Consider the following 16,934-nt stretch of genomic DNA (forward strand, 5'->3'; position numbering starts at 1 on the left):
CCACAGAAACTTCCAAAAATAACTAATACAAAAATTCTCAGTTCTAACATGAGCCTATCTTGGGTTAAAGTCTGAATACTGTAGTTAGGTTTAGTATTTAATTTAGAAAAGATTGGAATGAGAGACTTCGGGGAACATCTTTTAAGGGAAAAGGGTGAGAGTAGGATGGGAATTTTTACTGAATGCCACAGTGCTCAAAGTACTAGGTGATCTGTTATTTAATCCTGAAAATAATAATATTGTAATAAGGTATCGTTGTCCCTTTCTTAAGGTGTGGATACAATAAACCGAGGCTGATATAGTTTACATTATTTGCTCAAGTTCACTCCTACCTGCCCTGCTCCAAGACCCACACTGTTTCTCTTCCACTAACCTGTGCTACTATTAGGTATATTTTCTACTTCTTATTCTTATTGTTAGTGCTTAAAAAAAAATTGTTTTTATCTTCAGCAGGGGAGTGTAGGAAACTGTTCTGCTTTGCAGTTTGGCCAGGAGGAGGGAAAATAGGGGGAGAATGAATGACAGCACCAGGAAAGAACAGAGGGAGAAAGAAAGATGACTTCACGACTTTGAGCTCCTGCAGCTTCTCCTCCTCACAGCCAGTAACTAGGAGAAAGGAAAGTGTGTTTGCTCCTCCCCTACCTCCTACATACCTCATCCTCAACCCTTTTACTCTTTGTCTTCTCTTATTCACAGTCTGCAGTTACATCCCTCTTCATCATGCCCCCATCTCTATTTTCTCTCCTCGTTCTATTTGAGAGCCCAAACCTGCCTCTGCTTGTGAAGAGATGCCCATGGCATCTCACTGATAACACACAATAAAGAAAACCTCAAGTCTGAAGCAGAGACAGGGGAACCTGAACCAATTCACCTCCTCAACTTTGGAAGTTCCAAAAGACCCTCAAAGCCTTCCCTTAATTTAAATGCTTCTAATTCAACCTGCTTCTCCTCAAAGTAACAGTCAAGATTAAAAAATTTCTCACTCAGTTTTCTCTTTTAATTATTGGAATTAGAAAATTATAGCTTTTTACTATTTTCACATAAACTCTATGGGATAAATTTATAAATAGGCTTTTGTGGGTTAATCTTGAGATTTATTACTTCTGAGATTATTTTTATGTGAAATACATTCTGAATTCCAAATAAATGGATTATAAATGAACTTTTGAAATCCAACTTGTTCCTAAGTTGAATTCTGCCTTTCTACTGTTTGTGTTAATGAGCAGTTGATGAAAAACAGTAAAATAGCAATGTAATAATATACTTTAAAATGTTCAATATTTTATATGAGTTGCTACCAAAATAATTAGCTTATTAAGGATAAGTAATGCTTTTAAATTATTTAACAATTCAGAAAAAAAGTTTAACTTATACTTGGAAAAAGCACTGTATAGTAATGAAGTTCCAACATCTACTAACAAAAAAAAGGTATTTGAAATTTTACAAAGGCTTTTTAATTGCATAAATTGCTAATGTAATACTGTTTTTTTATGATTATCCAAAACACTGATATGTGATTAACTCCACATTTATTAAATTAATGGTATGTTTGTCTAATTGAATATTCAATTATAGAAAAAGTTTATTGATGTTATTTAGCTTCCAACAGCAAATTTCTGGAGTCAATCTATGGCAAATTTCTTGGTCCCAAATCAGACTTTACTGTAGAAATACTGATGATTAAGCAGTCAATTGATATAATTAAAAAATCATGAACTAGTTCCTTTGTTAATAGTTGCTTTCTAATTTTGTCCTATTATTTCCTAAAAATGTTGACTGTTCTTCAACACACCACTGTTGATTTGTAACTCCAGTTTCTATGCCTTGCTTTCTTATAACATTCATTAGAACATTGCTACGCAGATAAGAATTTCTTCTATGATCTTGGAACTTGGTTATTTGCTTCTTGTTACCCAAATGTAGCTGTATAAATGATATTTTATGAGGCATTTTTTAACAAATCATCCAATGGTGTTACGTTATTTAATTTATGTATACTTTTAAAAGTCTTTGAATCATATTTGACCGGTGAAACACTGAATTTGTGTGTGTTCATTGGTTTTACTGTAGAAAACATTCTTTGAAATTTGCCAGTTTTAGCATTCATTTCTTGAAGAACAGTTTTATCAAGATAACCCACACATTTTTTTGTTAGGCTGGAAAAAGTCTGTGAGAAGTCATAGAGTGTATTCCAAGGTGTGTTTTCTGATGTCTGCTTATGAGTTTTCTTCTTTAGTTTCTCCTGTACAATTCTGTGGCCCACTTTGAAACACATGGCTCGCATATCTTTTCTCCATGCTGTAGACATAGCTTTTTTGGGTTTGGAAGGAGTAATAATAGATCGATCACTAATTAAAGATTCGAGAATTTCACAATTTTTTTCTAAAACAGAATTTTTTCTTTTACATGAGTAAATGTTTTCATTTTCCAAAGGATAAGAATAAAGCCTATTTTTTGATAAAAGTAATATTTGTATATATCCTGTGTCATGGAAAATTATGGGATTTGTGTCATTTTGTTCCTGTGGATGAAAGAAAAGAGTACTTAGTCATAAGTCTATTGAGGCAAGAAAACTACATATATTTTTATACATGAAAATAAAATTATAAAATATTCTAAAAATGACTACACAGAAGTATTTAATATAAACAATAGTGGTACTCAAGTACACAAAAATGATGTGTACTTGTATGTACATAATTCCTTCTCTTAATATTCTATAAAGATCTTAAGGATAAAATCTGAACTTTTGGCTTCTTAAATCCCTTTTGAAATAAAATGGGATATGAAAAAATAAATACATTTCTTAAGTGTTTGAGGTATTGACATTGGGAAATAAGATGTTTGGTAGAATGGAACATTGTTCTGGCATTTCCTAGGTTTTCATGTTCTAGAAATAAAAAAAAAGATGCCAAAAATGGATTGAGTCAAATATTGTAAGAGACATAACTGATTACAAACCAAAATTACAAAGTCTGGATATTCTAGTAAATAATTTTTAAAAAATTAAAATTATGTCTAACGATTGTTATGCTTATTGTACCTCAACACAACACAAAACTTGGCACATGCAAAAGTGCTTAAACTGGGGAGGGGATGAGAGAAGGATACAAAACTATAATTAGACAGGAGGAATAAGTTCTGATGTTTTACTGCACAGTAGGGTGATTATAGTTAACAGTTAAATTTTGTATATAACATAATAAGTAGAGGGGAAGCTTTTAAATGTTTTTGCTGCAAAGAAACAACAAAGGCATGAGGTGATGGATACATTAACTACACTGACCCAATCTTTATATAACATATACATGTATCAAAACAGCACACTGTACCCCATAAGTATGTACAATTACAATGTGTCAATTTAAAAATTTCTTAATTTATATTTGCTTTTATCCATATTTTCATTATTAGGGCAAAAAAATTAACTCCAAAGAAAACTGGCCAAATACGCACATTATTAGCATTTAGTTTGCAAATTTTAAGTCAGTAATTGTTATTTTCCATTAAAAATATAATTAGTGAAATAAGAAATTAGAGTCATTGTACATTAGTGTACTTAGTGTAAAAGATACATTAATACCTATGATTACTGAAAGGATGACAAAAGATCTAGTTTCACAATCCAGTGGTGATGCCATAGTAATGAAAATTTGTCATATTTTTGTTCTGTCCAACACCTTAGGGAATTTTCCACCTTACAAGTCTGTGTACCCTTAGTTCGAGGCAGAAACTGTCTTTGTTAGCCTCTCTTGAGGTGAGGGCATAGGCATGTGACCTAGGCTTGCCAATCGTATATAGCTATGAGAGTCTTCAGATCAGAAAAAGCAAGCACTGTGAAAAAGCAGGTGTTGTGAAAACCACTTCAGTGAGGGTGGTGTGAAGCTATATGGTCAGCTGTGAAGGGGAGCAGTGGCAAAAGGCTTAGAAAGAATATCCCCTGCCCTGCCTCAAAGTTGTAAACTGTTATCTGTGACAATAGCATGGGCCCCAGTGGAACAGTCTGGGGTTGTAATTGGGTGATTCCTAACTAAATACCTTTCTTTCTTTTTTAAATTTTGACTAGATAGTTTTCAAGCCAGATTACCAGGTTGTCTTTCTAGCTTTCCTAGAGACTCTGTACGCTACCAAACAGCCTTTAATAAATGTACTTTCTGGTTGAAATAGCTAAAGTAGATGGTTAGAAAATGAACACATGGTTCAGTATTTTTTTAAAATATCATTTTATTATATATTTCTATTATAACTAAGTAAATTTGATAAAGCCTTCTTCATAAAGAAAAACTCAAAATTTTCAGCAGGTGCAAAGGAATATTCAGTTTGGGGGTGGTGATTCTAAAAGGAGCATTAAGAATTTAAGTGTTGTTATCACATTGGAATATGAAACCAAGAGGTAAAAAGGATTTATCAGAGATTCCAGTCACTGGAATATGTATGGGTGATTCCCATATATTGTACTATAAATATGTAGTATCAATACATATATTTACTGAACAATAGTAGACACTCTTATTACCATGTGAGAAGTCACCATCTTTGCTGGACTAATGTCGATTATCTTGGCATTTGGATTTTTCAACTCATCCTCAAAGCACAAGGGGAGCAAGCTTTTCTTTTTTACTGAATGATACTCTCTTAATTGATAATTCCTCATTGATTTATTTTCTTTTGTACTAAAATCATTAATTTGCGGAGGAGATGTTCTTCTGAAAATGAACACAAGTTCAGGGAAACGTTTATAGGTCTGATTTCAGCTGTTCGGTTCTTGTCTACCCCCTCTTATCCGTAGAAGTCACTGCCAACATCTCTACCAACTTCTCTCCCATAGGATTTCAACCTGACAAGACCATCCCTTCCTGCCTGGTTTGTGGGAGAAAACAGCAAATGCAGGGGTGGAAGCAAGATAGTCATATGTGTGCCTCTTTGGTTCCTGAGTGAGAAGGAGATGTATTATGTAGAAGGAAAACACTAAAGGTAGAGAGGTTATTTGCCACATCCTTTGTTGAAATTCTGGGAGAAGCTTTGCAGGGCAGCTTCATACCAACATAGTGTGGCCCCAGGTTTGTTAAGAGGATACAATAGTGAGGTTGGAGAGAAAAGGATATAGTTTTCATTCTAGATCTCACATGGGACACAGACACTGAGATTAGGTTTGCTAAGGGGCTTGCCATTGCAGGGATGAGGTAACCTACAGCAAAGGTTTAGCATGGATGAGTTATGAACAGTATCATCTAAGGACAGATAAAGGACATAACAGAGACTCAGAGAGTACTACACCCCAGTGAGAGTTGAGAGCAGACCCTCTCCAAGTTTAGAGAGAATAGATCATGAGTTCATGAACCACAGATGTCAGCAGCCACAGAACATTTAGGAATGGGACCTGTGGTCACCAATCCCAGCAGCAGTACAAGGGTGCTGACCATGACCCTTGGTCAGGTACATTTTCCTCAATGCCACAAAGTCCAGACAGCCCCTTACTTATATACTCAGATACTGTCATGGAAAGAAATAGAAGGACTGACTTAAACCTAAGAGACTGTTCATTATTGCTCCAAACAAAGTTTAAAACACTCTGTATTAATATGATTTTTTTCCATTGCACAGAGGTTGAGAGGTTCATGAAACAGATCAGAACTTTACACAGAAAATAAAGAAGCTACTTTTTTCACATCCATGTTATAGAGTAATTAAATTTGTGTCCTTACTGCAAAACCATAATTGTATTGTCTCTAGTTATTTCTCCATGTCTTTCTTTCCATTTGACTGTGTTCAAGGTCTGGGTGTGATGTCTACTAGTCTTGGACCATTTATTGGATTGTACTATGGGACTAAATGTAAATAATAATCCAGAATAGGTTCATTCTGGTCTATTATAAAACAAAAGGCAGAACTCATCCTACTAGAAACATCACTGAACATATTAAATGTTAAAATTCTAAAAATAAATTACCTTTTATTTACATAATCTTCTAAGTGATCAACAGAATCCAATGATTTTCTATTTTTTTTTTTCAAATTGAGCTGAAATTATAAAAGGTTTTCATAACACACACACATATTACAACATTTAGAGGATATCTTCAATAAAATATTTTATAATTTAAAATAACATATGGAAAACACCTGGTATATTGCCTGACTTAGTAGCTACTCCGTAAACACTTCTTGAGTGAATAAGATAGAAATGGAAAAAACTGAGATCAAGGGTCTAACGTTCGACTACGACGGATCAAACATAAAAGTGGTCTTGGAGATTTTTTTTTTTTTTTTTGTGGAAGAAAGGCATTCCTAAATTTCCAAATCTCTCTAATATGTGAAGTTATTATTAACCAGTAGGAAGCCTCATATAGTTAAACAATGTTGCTATGGAGGGAAGCCAGTTAACAGATAAACAGATCTTGCCACCTGGCATGAAAGAAGTGTCCAAAGTTAAACTCTTCCAAATAAGCCTAATGGACACTCCAGTGTTTTTCTTTCTTAAGTGTTCCCAGACATGCATGCTATAACCAACAAATGCAGCTTTTTCCTCGTCCTCAAGAAGTTTATATTCTAGTGCCCTGCTTCCCAACAGTTTCCACATCATGGCAGACATCCCAATTAATATTATTTGTACAGTACTCTAGGATAGACGTCAGAGTCTACTTGTGGCATGATACCACAGGGACATCCGAACAGCCTCGAAGACTGAAGGATCACTATTTCAGCACACCTATAACCCCTTCCAAGCACAAAGGTTATCACAGTACACTGGTTGGGAAGCTCTGTTTTAGGGGGAGGACTATTCAATAAATAAGTAAACCAACCAACAGATAAATATATAAAATAATTTCAAATACTTGTAAGTATTATGGAAGAATATAAACATGGCAGTTACCTAGGGTGAGTATAAAAGGCCTCTGTTAGGAGGAGATTATTTGAGCCAAAATCTGAGTAAAGAGACAGAAGCAGCCAGGTAAAGAGGTGGGGGAACAGCTACTAGGCAGACGAAACAGTAAGTGTGGAGGCCTCAGTGTGCAGCCAGCTTGCAATGCTGAAAGAACAAAAAGGACAGTGTTGCTGGGGTGTAGTGACTGAGGGGGACTGTGGAGGAAGATGAGATGGAACAGGTAGCAGGGCCAAATTATATAGGGCCACATAAGCCATGGTGAAGAGTTAAGATATTCTGATTATATTAGAGATCCTTCAGAGGGTTTTCAACAGAACTATAAAGAAATTTGATTTATGCTTTAGAAAGATCAGTCTGTCTGTTCAGAGATGGATAGTGGGTGTCAGGAGCAGCATTGGAGTAACCAATTAGAAGGCTGTTGCTGCGGTTTAGATAAAACATGTTGGTGGATTAGATAAGAATTGTAGCAGTGTAAGTGGTGGGAAATGGTTGGCTTCAGGTTATATATTGGAGGTAGATCCAACTATATTGACTGATGGATTAGATATGGAATACACAGGAAAAAGAGAAATCAAAAATGACTTCTAGGTTTTTGGCTTCAGCCAAAACCATTTGGAGATGCCATTTGCAGAAATCATAAAGGCTAGTGAGAGGAAAAACAGGCCCACTGGTTGGAACAAGGGGCCGAGTTGAGGATCCCTGTCTTGCGAAAGAAGACTAAAATCACTCCTTTCCACTGCCAACTGGGTAACCTGCAACTAAGTCAAACCACACTGGGGCTGGATGAATGGATCTGCAATACCCCCAGTATCTCCGTGGCGGAGGAGTCCCATTCACAACTCTAAATCTGGTCTGGCCTGAGGGTCATAAGGTCTGAGTGGTGGCAACTGCAAAACTTCTAAAAAGGAAAGAATAATGTATAGTGAGTGAGTGGTGGGGGAGAGAGAGAAAGAACCTCTAAAATTCTAAAACATGAAAACTATAAAGTGGAGAAAGACAGCCAACAAAATTAACAAGTAGAAAATAAGTTCTGCAATAAAACTAAATAAAAGACTCTAAAAATAACTTTAAAATTCTTACCATATTCTAATTCTAAGATGTATATTAGCATGTATCATAGTCTAATTGACAGTGTCAATTGCTGACATCTTAGATTTGATAAAATACTATATGTTTGTGAACTTCAAAGAAATAAATGAAAAAATATTTACATCAGAGAACAAGGTATTGTGAGATCAAAAATGGGCTGAGTAAAAAAAAAAGTCAATATAAAAAAAACCCCTGGAAATCATGGATATAAAAAAATATAACTCTAGATTATATAGCCAAAGGGAGAATATATAATAATAAATTGAAAAAAATGCTAAGGAATTAACCAAGAATGCAGAGAGAGATAAATAATATAAAAGAATAGTTAAAGATAACGAAAGGCAGACTGAAAGCCTTCAACATTTGTCTAATAGTTCTGGAGGAAGAAAATAGAGGAAATGGTGAAGAATCTATATTTGAAAATATAATGGCCAATAATTCTCTCTGACAGAAGTGTATTTCCAGTATTGAGAATGACAGACAAGAATACGCCTATATCCAGACACTTTGTAGTGAAAATGCAGATCATAAAAAAATGAAGAGGAAAACCCTAAACTACCAGAAAGTAAAACCAGTTTTTCTACAAAGAATTGACAATTAGACCAAGAGCTGAATTCTAATCTATAATTCATTCCAGAAGATAATGAAGTAGTATCTTTAAAGTGCTGAGAGAAAATAATTTACAACCTAAAAATTTACAGCAACTCAAGTGTCATGAAGAGTGACAGTGAAATAAAGGCACTTCAGCTATACAAGGATCAAAAGAGTCAACCAACAGATCGTCATCAAAAGAATTACTGAAGAATGTCCTTCAGGAAAAATTACAGCAAACACAGATGGAATGAAACCGAAGACAATGATGAACACAGGATTTGATAAACCATCTTATATATGTAATTATTTGACTGTAAAAACTAATCTTATTGTGTATTTTAAATGAAATATGAGTATTATTAATATTTGCTGTGCTTGCACAAGTTCTTTTCTAAGTTATTTTAATATATTATATTTTTGGTGTTTTATACTTTTGTAGTAGTCTTTTGTTTTAACTTTGCTTTATTGAGGTATAATTTACAGATGATAAAATACACACATTTTAAATGTACAGTTTGATGAATTTTGACAAATATATGCATTCATGCAAGTAAAATCAATATATAGTTTCCATTTCAGTAATATCCTTTTATTCACAGCGGATGTGTTCTAAGACCTCCAGTACATGCCTGAAACTACAGATAGTATCAAACCCTGTATCTAGTGCACTGTTTTTTCAATTGGATAACCAAGACAGCTACTAAGTGACTGATGGGTAGGTAGCATGCACAGTGCGGATACGCTAGACAAAAGGATGATTTGCTTCCCAGGAAGGATGAACCAGGGTGGTGTGAGATTTCCTCGCTACTGAGAACAGCATAAAATTAAAAATGTATAAACTGTTTACTTCTGGAATTTTTCATTTAATATTTTTGGATGTAGTTCACCATGTGTAACTGAAACCACGGTAATAGAAACCACGGATAAGGGAGGACTACTATATTCCAAGATAGTTTTTTCATGACCTTTTTCAGTCAGTTTATTTAATTTGTTCCATTCTCTCCCTCAAACACACTGAGTATCTTAGTGTTGGATATCTGTTTTCTTCCCTCAGTATGCTATCTTGTCTAATTTTGATCATATTTTTGTCCCCTTACACTGCATTCTGTATGTTTTTCCTAAACCTACTCTTCAGATCTTTGATTCAGTTTACTCCAATGTTTTTTCTTCTCTTAGCTGCTTTTAATGTAAAGTTCTGTGTTAGCATTAGGTTTCCTTAAAAATATTTTTAGCTCTCGTAGCATCATTTCATCCTTGACAATTATCTTTTATATTTCCAAATCCTATTTCATAGAATTCTTATTTTCTTTAATTTCTTCAGCATATAGAACTATTGTCTAGATTTTCTCCTGTTTCATGGTATACAAATTCTGCCAAAAGGTGACCATCAGCTATCTTTTAAATTGTTTCCTTTTTTTGCTACAGAATGCTTGTATAGGTCCCATGTTTTGTTCTTGTTTTTCTTTCTACTAACCTTTGAATCAAGTCATTTAAATCTGGGCTTACTATTTGTCCAAAAATAATTAGGAGTAAATTTTCTTTGGATGCCCTCTCTGTTTACCTGGGCACTGTTAAATTCTCCCCTTGGAAATTAACATGTTGTTACCTTCTTGTATGAGTTCAGGCATTCAGGCGTTTAGCTGCCTGAGTAGGCTGGTAAGGAAGCTGGAGCCCTGAAAAATCATGGGGAAATTTGTTTCTGTGGACTGTATATTTTGTAAAACTTTTTCACAACTCTAGAGTGGTGGTAGTGGTTGGCATTCTGTTCATTTACATGTGAGGTGTCACTTGGGTTTCATTTTTTACCCCTCTCGAGGTAAACAAGTCAGTTAGGGGATGAACCTAGGCAAAGAAAGCACTCATGGCTCATGGGCTGTTTGATGGGGTCACGTTCTTTCTTTGCACAGTTATCTTCATAGCTATTATTCACACTTCCAAAAAATGGTTCCTAGGAAATTGTATCCTGTCTCTTCATTGTCAACCCTCCTTTCAAGACCTTGCTTTTCAAAGTTAGGAGGTTTTCTTCCTAACTCCAAGAACATTTAAAGCAATATTAGGAAGCCAGAGAAAGAAATGACTAGTTATGGCCATGGCCATTACATATTTTCAAAATACTGCTAACACAGACTTGAAATACTGTTGACTTGCAATAAGGAAAGGAATCCCAAGGGAAGGATTTCCCATCTTTCTGCAACTCAGCATTGGTAACAAACCCTTTTTCTTTTGGTTGTATATGTGTGTGTGTGGTAGTGGGGTGGTTAATAGGGGTATTTTCAGAATATCTTCTACTGGCTCTTGCAGTGTTGTTCCTTTCTCCCAAGAAATGAAATTGTGCATTGACTTCTGGAATATTCTTTCAAACTGCCTCATGGCAGATTTTCTTTGATTCTGGGATAAAATGTCTTACTTTCAATTTAATGAATTTTTCTTCTTTTTGTTATTCATTTTGGCCAGGATAAATTTGTATTTATCTTGGAAACTTTCCCAGAAGTCTTAATTTGGGACTTTGATAAAAAAGAGTATAAAATGCTTCTGTAGAGAGACTCAAGAAGTTTTATAAAGGGAGATTTGCTTTGTTGAAGGAAATCTGCTACTGCTCTCAGAACACTTCAGAGAAGATGTGACCTCTGGGTGGAACCTTAAAGGACAATGTGGTAAACAGAGGGCTGCCTCCTTAACAGTCCTTATCCTTATGTACAGTTATCATTCTTAGTAATAACTGTACAAAACACAAATACTTCAATCAAGTTCAGCTAACAAAGAGAATTAGGACTCCATGAAGCTACATTTTTTGCTGCCTCCATATATTTTATATATATGTATATATTATATTAAGTTATGATATATGTTATATAGATGAATATATAAAATATATATATTAGGTGGTGATATAAAAAGTATTTCTTACTGTAGGTTCTGTTAAAAGTTGGAAAAACTGATCTAAGCCAATAGTGATTTATTAGGTATGGGCACATGAGGATATTTTAGCCAAGGAGATATAAAAGGAAATCTAGTTTGGGAGAACATTTTTCTAATTCTTAAAATGGGATAAGAAAGCTTTTCTCTTTTTCAGTGGATGTTGTCATCCGCACAAGGTATCTTGAATAGTAGTCATCATATTGCACAGCAAGGAGAGGAGGACAAGCTACCTGCTAAGCTAGGTGAGGAAAGATGGAGGAACTAGATATCTGATGACATCATTAATCCCTGAATTAGCCAACCCTGGAACTGCCTTATTGAGGGACTTCTTGCTATTTTGCTGTTTAAGCTACATGCCATTGGATTTTCTTTTAATTGCTGCTAAAAATCTCCTAACTATTGAAGATGAATGGGAATCAATCAGGTGGCAAAATATGTTTGAGCACAGGGAACAGAATAAATCAAATCACAAAGTAGTTGGAACAGCCTGTTAAATATGACTAGAATCAGTGTGGTGTGGATAGGTTAAAGAGACAGAATAGAAGGCTGGAAAGATCTTACATGCCATACTAAGGGATCTGGACTTTGCCAATTTTGTAATAGCTAGTCTTCAGATGTTATTATGGTAGTACGAGCAAACATTAATATTTCTTAGTCAAAGATTTTCTTAATGCTTATATTCTAAATTCAGATGCAGTTAACTTTCAGTTATTTCAATATAAACATGCAATTTGTGTACCTGTAAATAAAGTAGAATCTATTTCCTTTTTATAGGCATTAGATTGCATGCTGAGTATAGGAGAAAACATTGTAGAGCCCAGTGATCTTCCATATACTTGTTTATGCTGTGAATATAGAACATGAAAGGGCTCTGCATATTCCACCTAAACATCAGGAAAAATGGAAAACTATCTTAGGACTTATTTCTTCTCATGTGTACAATGACAAATAAATTGCACTGGATGATTCACATTTAGACTATCTAATTATGGAAACTAACAGCCATCTGGTTCTTTAAACACTTTCAAATATAATTTTTTAATCCTCAAAAGAACTCCAATGAGATGTGCTTTATCATTACCCCTTTACGGATATGGAAACAAACCTGTAGAAGTTAAAAGATTTGCCTATGTTCACACTTTTTACTAACTTTTCTTTCCTTTGCCTCTAAAACTTAGCTTTTATACTCATATAAAATTTAGTTGTCCAAATGTGGGGAAAACCTAAAGTTCAAATACTGGGAAAAAAGCCTTCTCTATCTTAACAGAAACTTTACTCCTTCTAACACAGAGTAGGGACAGCAGAATAGTTATGACTAGTGGGGGAGAAACCGGAAAAAAATGATCTAGCTTTTTCTAGGCTAGAGTCTCAGATTGGGTCCATATATTTTTATTAAAATACACATACCTAGATATCCAAAATATACATATCATATGTAAGTATAAACTGCATAATTTGTGATTCTCCATCAACAAACCAAATAATGATTTAGGATCTACATTTTTTTCACACTAGGAAGAGAATATATTTAGTTCTAGATAATATGAAATAAAAATAAAGTATATGACAAAACCTAGGCCATAAGAGCTCACATTTTTATTGGATAGATATGATTAGCATACATGAAACAATAGTAGATAATATAACAGAGTGATATCACTAAGAACCAAACCAACCAACACAATCTATAAATGAGGAAGAGTTTAGAAGAGAGGGATATCAATAAGGGCTAGGATAGACAGGAAATATTTCGTAAAGGAAAAAGAACTTAGTGCTGAGATTTGGGGATGAGAGCATTTCAGGACAGGCCAACAACGTAAGCCTAGAGTTGTCATAGAAGAGTCATGAAATAGCATATTTAGAGCAGGGAGGCATTTATTATTTATTGGATGTAAAAGATAAGTTTAAATAGGTAAGAAGGAAAGTTATGAGAGGGATAGGCTATGGATGTCTTCAAAGAAAACAGAGCAACTTTATCATAAAGAAAAATTACCAAAATTGTCTTGAGAAATAGAAAATTTGAGCATGCCAAAAATTCTTAAAAGAAATGTAAAGAAGTTTTTGATAACTACCCTCAAAAGGCAGTTTAAAAGAGTAATCAGGCCCAAATATATTTATGGATAAGTTCTTTCAAACTTTCATGCAACAAATAATTCTCATGCAATATAATATCAATTAAATTAAAAACTAAACAACAACTTTTTGGTTCTTTTTATAACCTGGCATAGTCTTAACACCAAAGTCTGAAAAGATAATGCACCGAAAAGAAGCCTACAAGCTAATTTCACCTATGACTTCAGAATTTCTCACAAATCCAAAATAAAATACTTATCAACACTCTACTAACACAATAATTCACAATGAGCAAATAAAATTATTAAGAAATGAAAAGTTCCTAATAGATACGTTATTAAAAAGAATTACCAATAGGTCAGAAAGGAGAAAAATAATGTAATCATTTTAATAAGTGCAATACTGAAGACATATTTGATTCAACAACTATTCAACAACTATTCAACAACTATTATTGATAGGAACTGTAATAAAATTATGCAGCGAATATACTCTCTTAATATGATAAGAAATATATCAACATAATTAAAAAAATTATGTCTATGTAAAAACAACAGCCAACATCATAGTTAATGATAATTCATTAATCTATGGCATGACAAGAGTAACATCTATCATCGCTATTATTTATAAATTTTTAGAAAGTATGGAGTAAAGCAATAGGAAAAGATAATGAAAGCAGTAAAAACTCTGGGGAATTCTGTTTCAGCATGGCTCAATAATCCCTTATTAGACCTACCCTCCCTCAGATGAAAGCCAAAAACTCTAGACAAAATACACAGACACACATAAACACAAATGACCTGAAGGCCTTGGAGAGTAAACAAAAGCAGATGACAAAGAAAAAATGTTGCAACTTGGAACAATTGACTTGCATGGAGTGAAGTTGATATTTTTCTGTCTAAAAGTCTTGAAGGCAGGCTAACATTGGCACTGCATGAAGCAACTAAAACTCTGATAGAAAACCCATGTTATTTCTGGCCAGAAGAACCAGAGGACACAGTTCAGGGCAACTAAAGCTGCTGGAAAGTGAAGAAGGAATGCTAGAAAGAAGAGAGCCAAACATGGTAGCCCCATCTTCTATGTCAGAGTTCTTCATATGAGAGACTTCCTGTCCAAGTCTGGCTGACCCCTGAACCGTGTATATTTAGGGAAAACTATAAGCAGCCAGCTAAGGATAATAAAACTAAACTTTGAGCTGCTACTCAAGATTTATTTTGTATCTTGAGTCCAATCAAGTTAATTGACTGCTAAAACAACAACATCAATATTCTGTGTAGGACTATAACAGACTCCAGAGTCCTCACAATATAGCAGTCATAATGTCCAAGATAAATCCAACTTGACAGGGCTGGCCAGTTAGCTCAGTTGGTTAGAGCATGGTGCGGATGACACCAAGGTCCAGGGTTCAGTCAATCCCTGTACCTGGCAGCTGGCAAAAAAAAAAAAAAAAAAAAAAAAGAAAGGAATAAAATACAACTTGATATGCAAAGAACCAGGAAAATGAAACCTAGACTCAACAGAAAAGACAATAAAATAAGACCAATCTTGAAATGACCCAGATGTTGGAATTAACAGATTTTAAAGCAGCTATTATAAATATGCTTGATTTTTTAAAAAGTAAAAATATGTTCAAAGTGAATGAAAAGCATAGGAAATGATATTAGAGAAACAAACTATTTTAAAAAATGAAAATTGTAGAACTAAAATATGCAATACTTAAAATTTAAAAATTGAAAAATTTACTGGTGAGCTTAAAACAAAATGAAGATATCTAACAGAAGAGTCTGGGAACTTAAAAATATATCAATAGAAATTTTTTAATACGAAAAAAATAGAGATTCAGGAACTTGTGGGACAATAACAAAAGGTCTGATATATGTATAATAAGAATCCCAGAAGGAAAGGAGAGATAAAATGGTGTGGAAAAATATTTGAATAAATAATGGTCAGTCAGATGTTTCTTTAATTTGGTGAAAGACACAAATTTACAAATTCTAGAAGCTTAGTCTACCCCAAGCAGGATAAATATGAAGAAAACCACACTTAAGCACATAGTCAAACCGCTGAAAACCAATGATCAAGATAACATCTTGAAAGCAGCCAGAGTAAAACAACAAGTTACATACAGGGGAACAATAATCCAAACTACTCTTGACTTCTCATCAGAAACCATGGAGGTCAGAAACCATGAAAACCAGTAGACATTGGAACATCATTAATATGCTGAAAGAAAAAAAACCTATCAGCCAAAATTTTATATCAAGCAAAAATTTCCTTCAAAAATATCCTTAAGACATTTTCAGGTAAAAGAAGACTAAGAATTTATTGCCAGCAGATTTCCACTACAAAATATGCTGAAAGAAGTTCTTCAGGTTGAAGGGAAATGCTACCAAAAACGTGGATCTAAAGGAAGAACTGAAGAACATCAGATCTGGTAAATATTTGGTTGTTTTTTACCCCCTTACTTCCTTTAAAACACATAGAATTGTTAAAAGCAAAAATTATGATGTTGTCTGGTAGCGTTTATAGCAATATATTTAAAAAGCATAGTACAAAGGATTGGAGGAGTAAATGGATGTATACAATTTAAAAGTTTCTACATCTTTATGTGAGGTAGTACAATTATACTCTAATTAAACTGTGAAAAGTTGACGGTGCATATTTTAATCTGTACAAAAACCAATAAAAAAAGGCAAACAAACATAAAGAGATATAGCTAAAATCCAAAAGATAAAATAAAATTTTAATACTGAAATAATCTAAAGGAAGGCAGGAAAGGGGGAACAGAGAAACAAACGAAAATACCAGAGGGACAAACTAAAAAACAAAGAAGAAAATGATGGTCTTAATTCACCAATATCAATAATTACATTAAATATTAATGAACTAAACATTTTGACTAAAATAAATCCTCAGAATAGATAAAAAAGCAAGATGCAAGTATATGCTGTCCATAAGAAATGCACTTTAAATATGCAAAAAGTAAATTGATGGAAAAAATATATATATTATGTAAACAGTATGCGTAAGAAATCTGGAGTGGCTCTATTAACATCAGACAAAATAGACTTCAAGACAAAGAATATTACGAGAGATAGAGATGGACACTTCACTATAACGAAAGGATCATTCATCAGGAAGACATAAAAATCATAAATATGCATGCACCTAATAACAGAGTTCCAAAATATATGAAGCAAAAATAGGCAGAATGAAAGGGAGAAACTGACAATTTAATAATCATAGTTAGACATTTTAATGTCTCTCTCTCAGCAATTGATAGAATAACTAAATAAAAAATCAGTAAAAACCAGATGATCTGAACAAAACAAGCAAGCACTTTGACCTAATTTATATATAAACTCACATA

At 33.8% G+C, this 16,934-nt stretch overlaps 1 protein-coding gene across 2 annotated transcripts in view; it reads right to left on the bottom strand.

The window, feature by feature from the left end:
* Positions 1 to 1,939: 1,939 nt before the first annotated feature.
* C8H1orf141 (chromosome 8 C1orf141 homolog) overlaps positions 1,940 to 16,934 on the bottom strand; it is a 38,194-nt gene continuing 23,199 nt past the window's right edge. Inside the window, exons 4-7 of one of the 2 annotated variants that reach the window (XM_063103638.1) lie at positions 7,050 to 7,056; positions 5,951 to 6,021; positions 4,517 to 4,703; positions 1,940 to 2,521 (exon numbers count right to left, since the gene is read on the bottom strand). In XM_063103638.1, coding sequence (XP_062959708.1) covers positions 1,940 to 2,521; positions 4,517 to 4,703; positions 5,951 to 6,021; positions 7,050 to 7,056 — 847 coding nt within the window. Of the gene's footprint in view, positions 2,522 to 4,516; positions 4,704 to 5,950; positions 6,022 to 7,049; positions 7,057 to 12,227; positions 12,373 to 16,934 lie in introns of those variants that run through there. The other variant, XM_063103639.1, reaches the window with a different exon arrangement.

Source organism: Cynocephalus volans, chromosome 8 (assembly GCF_027409185.1).
Source record: "Cynocephalus volans isolate mCynVol1 chromosome 8, mCynVol1.pri, whole genome shotgun sequence".
NCBI lineage: Eukaryota > Metazoa > Chordata > Mammalia > Dermoptera > Cynocephalidae > Cynocephalus > Cynocephalus volans.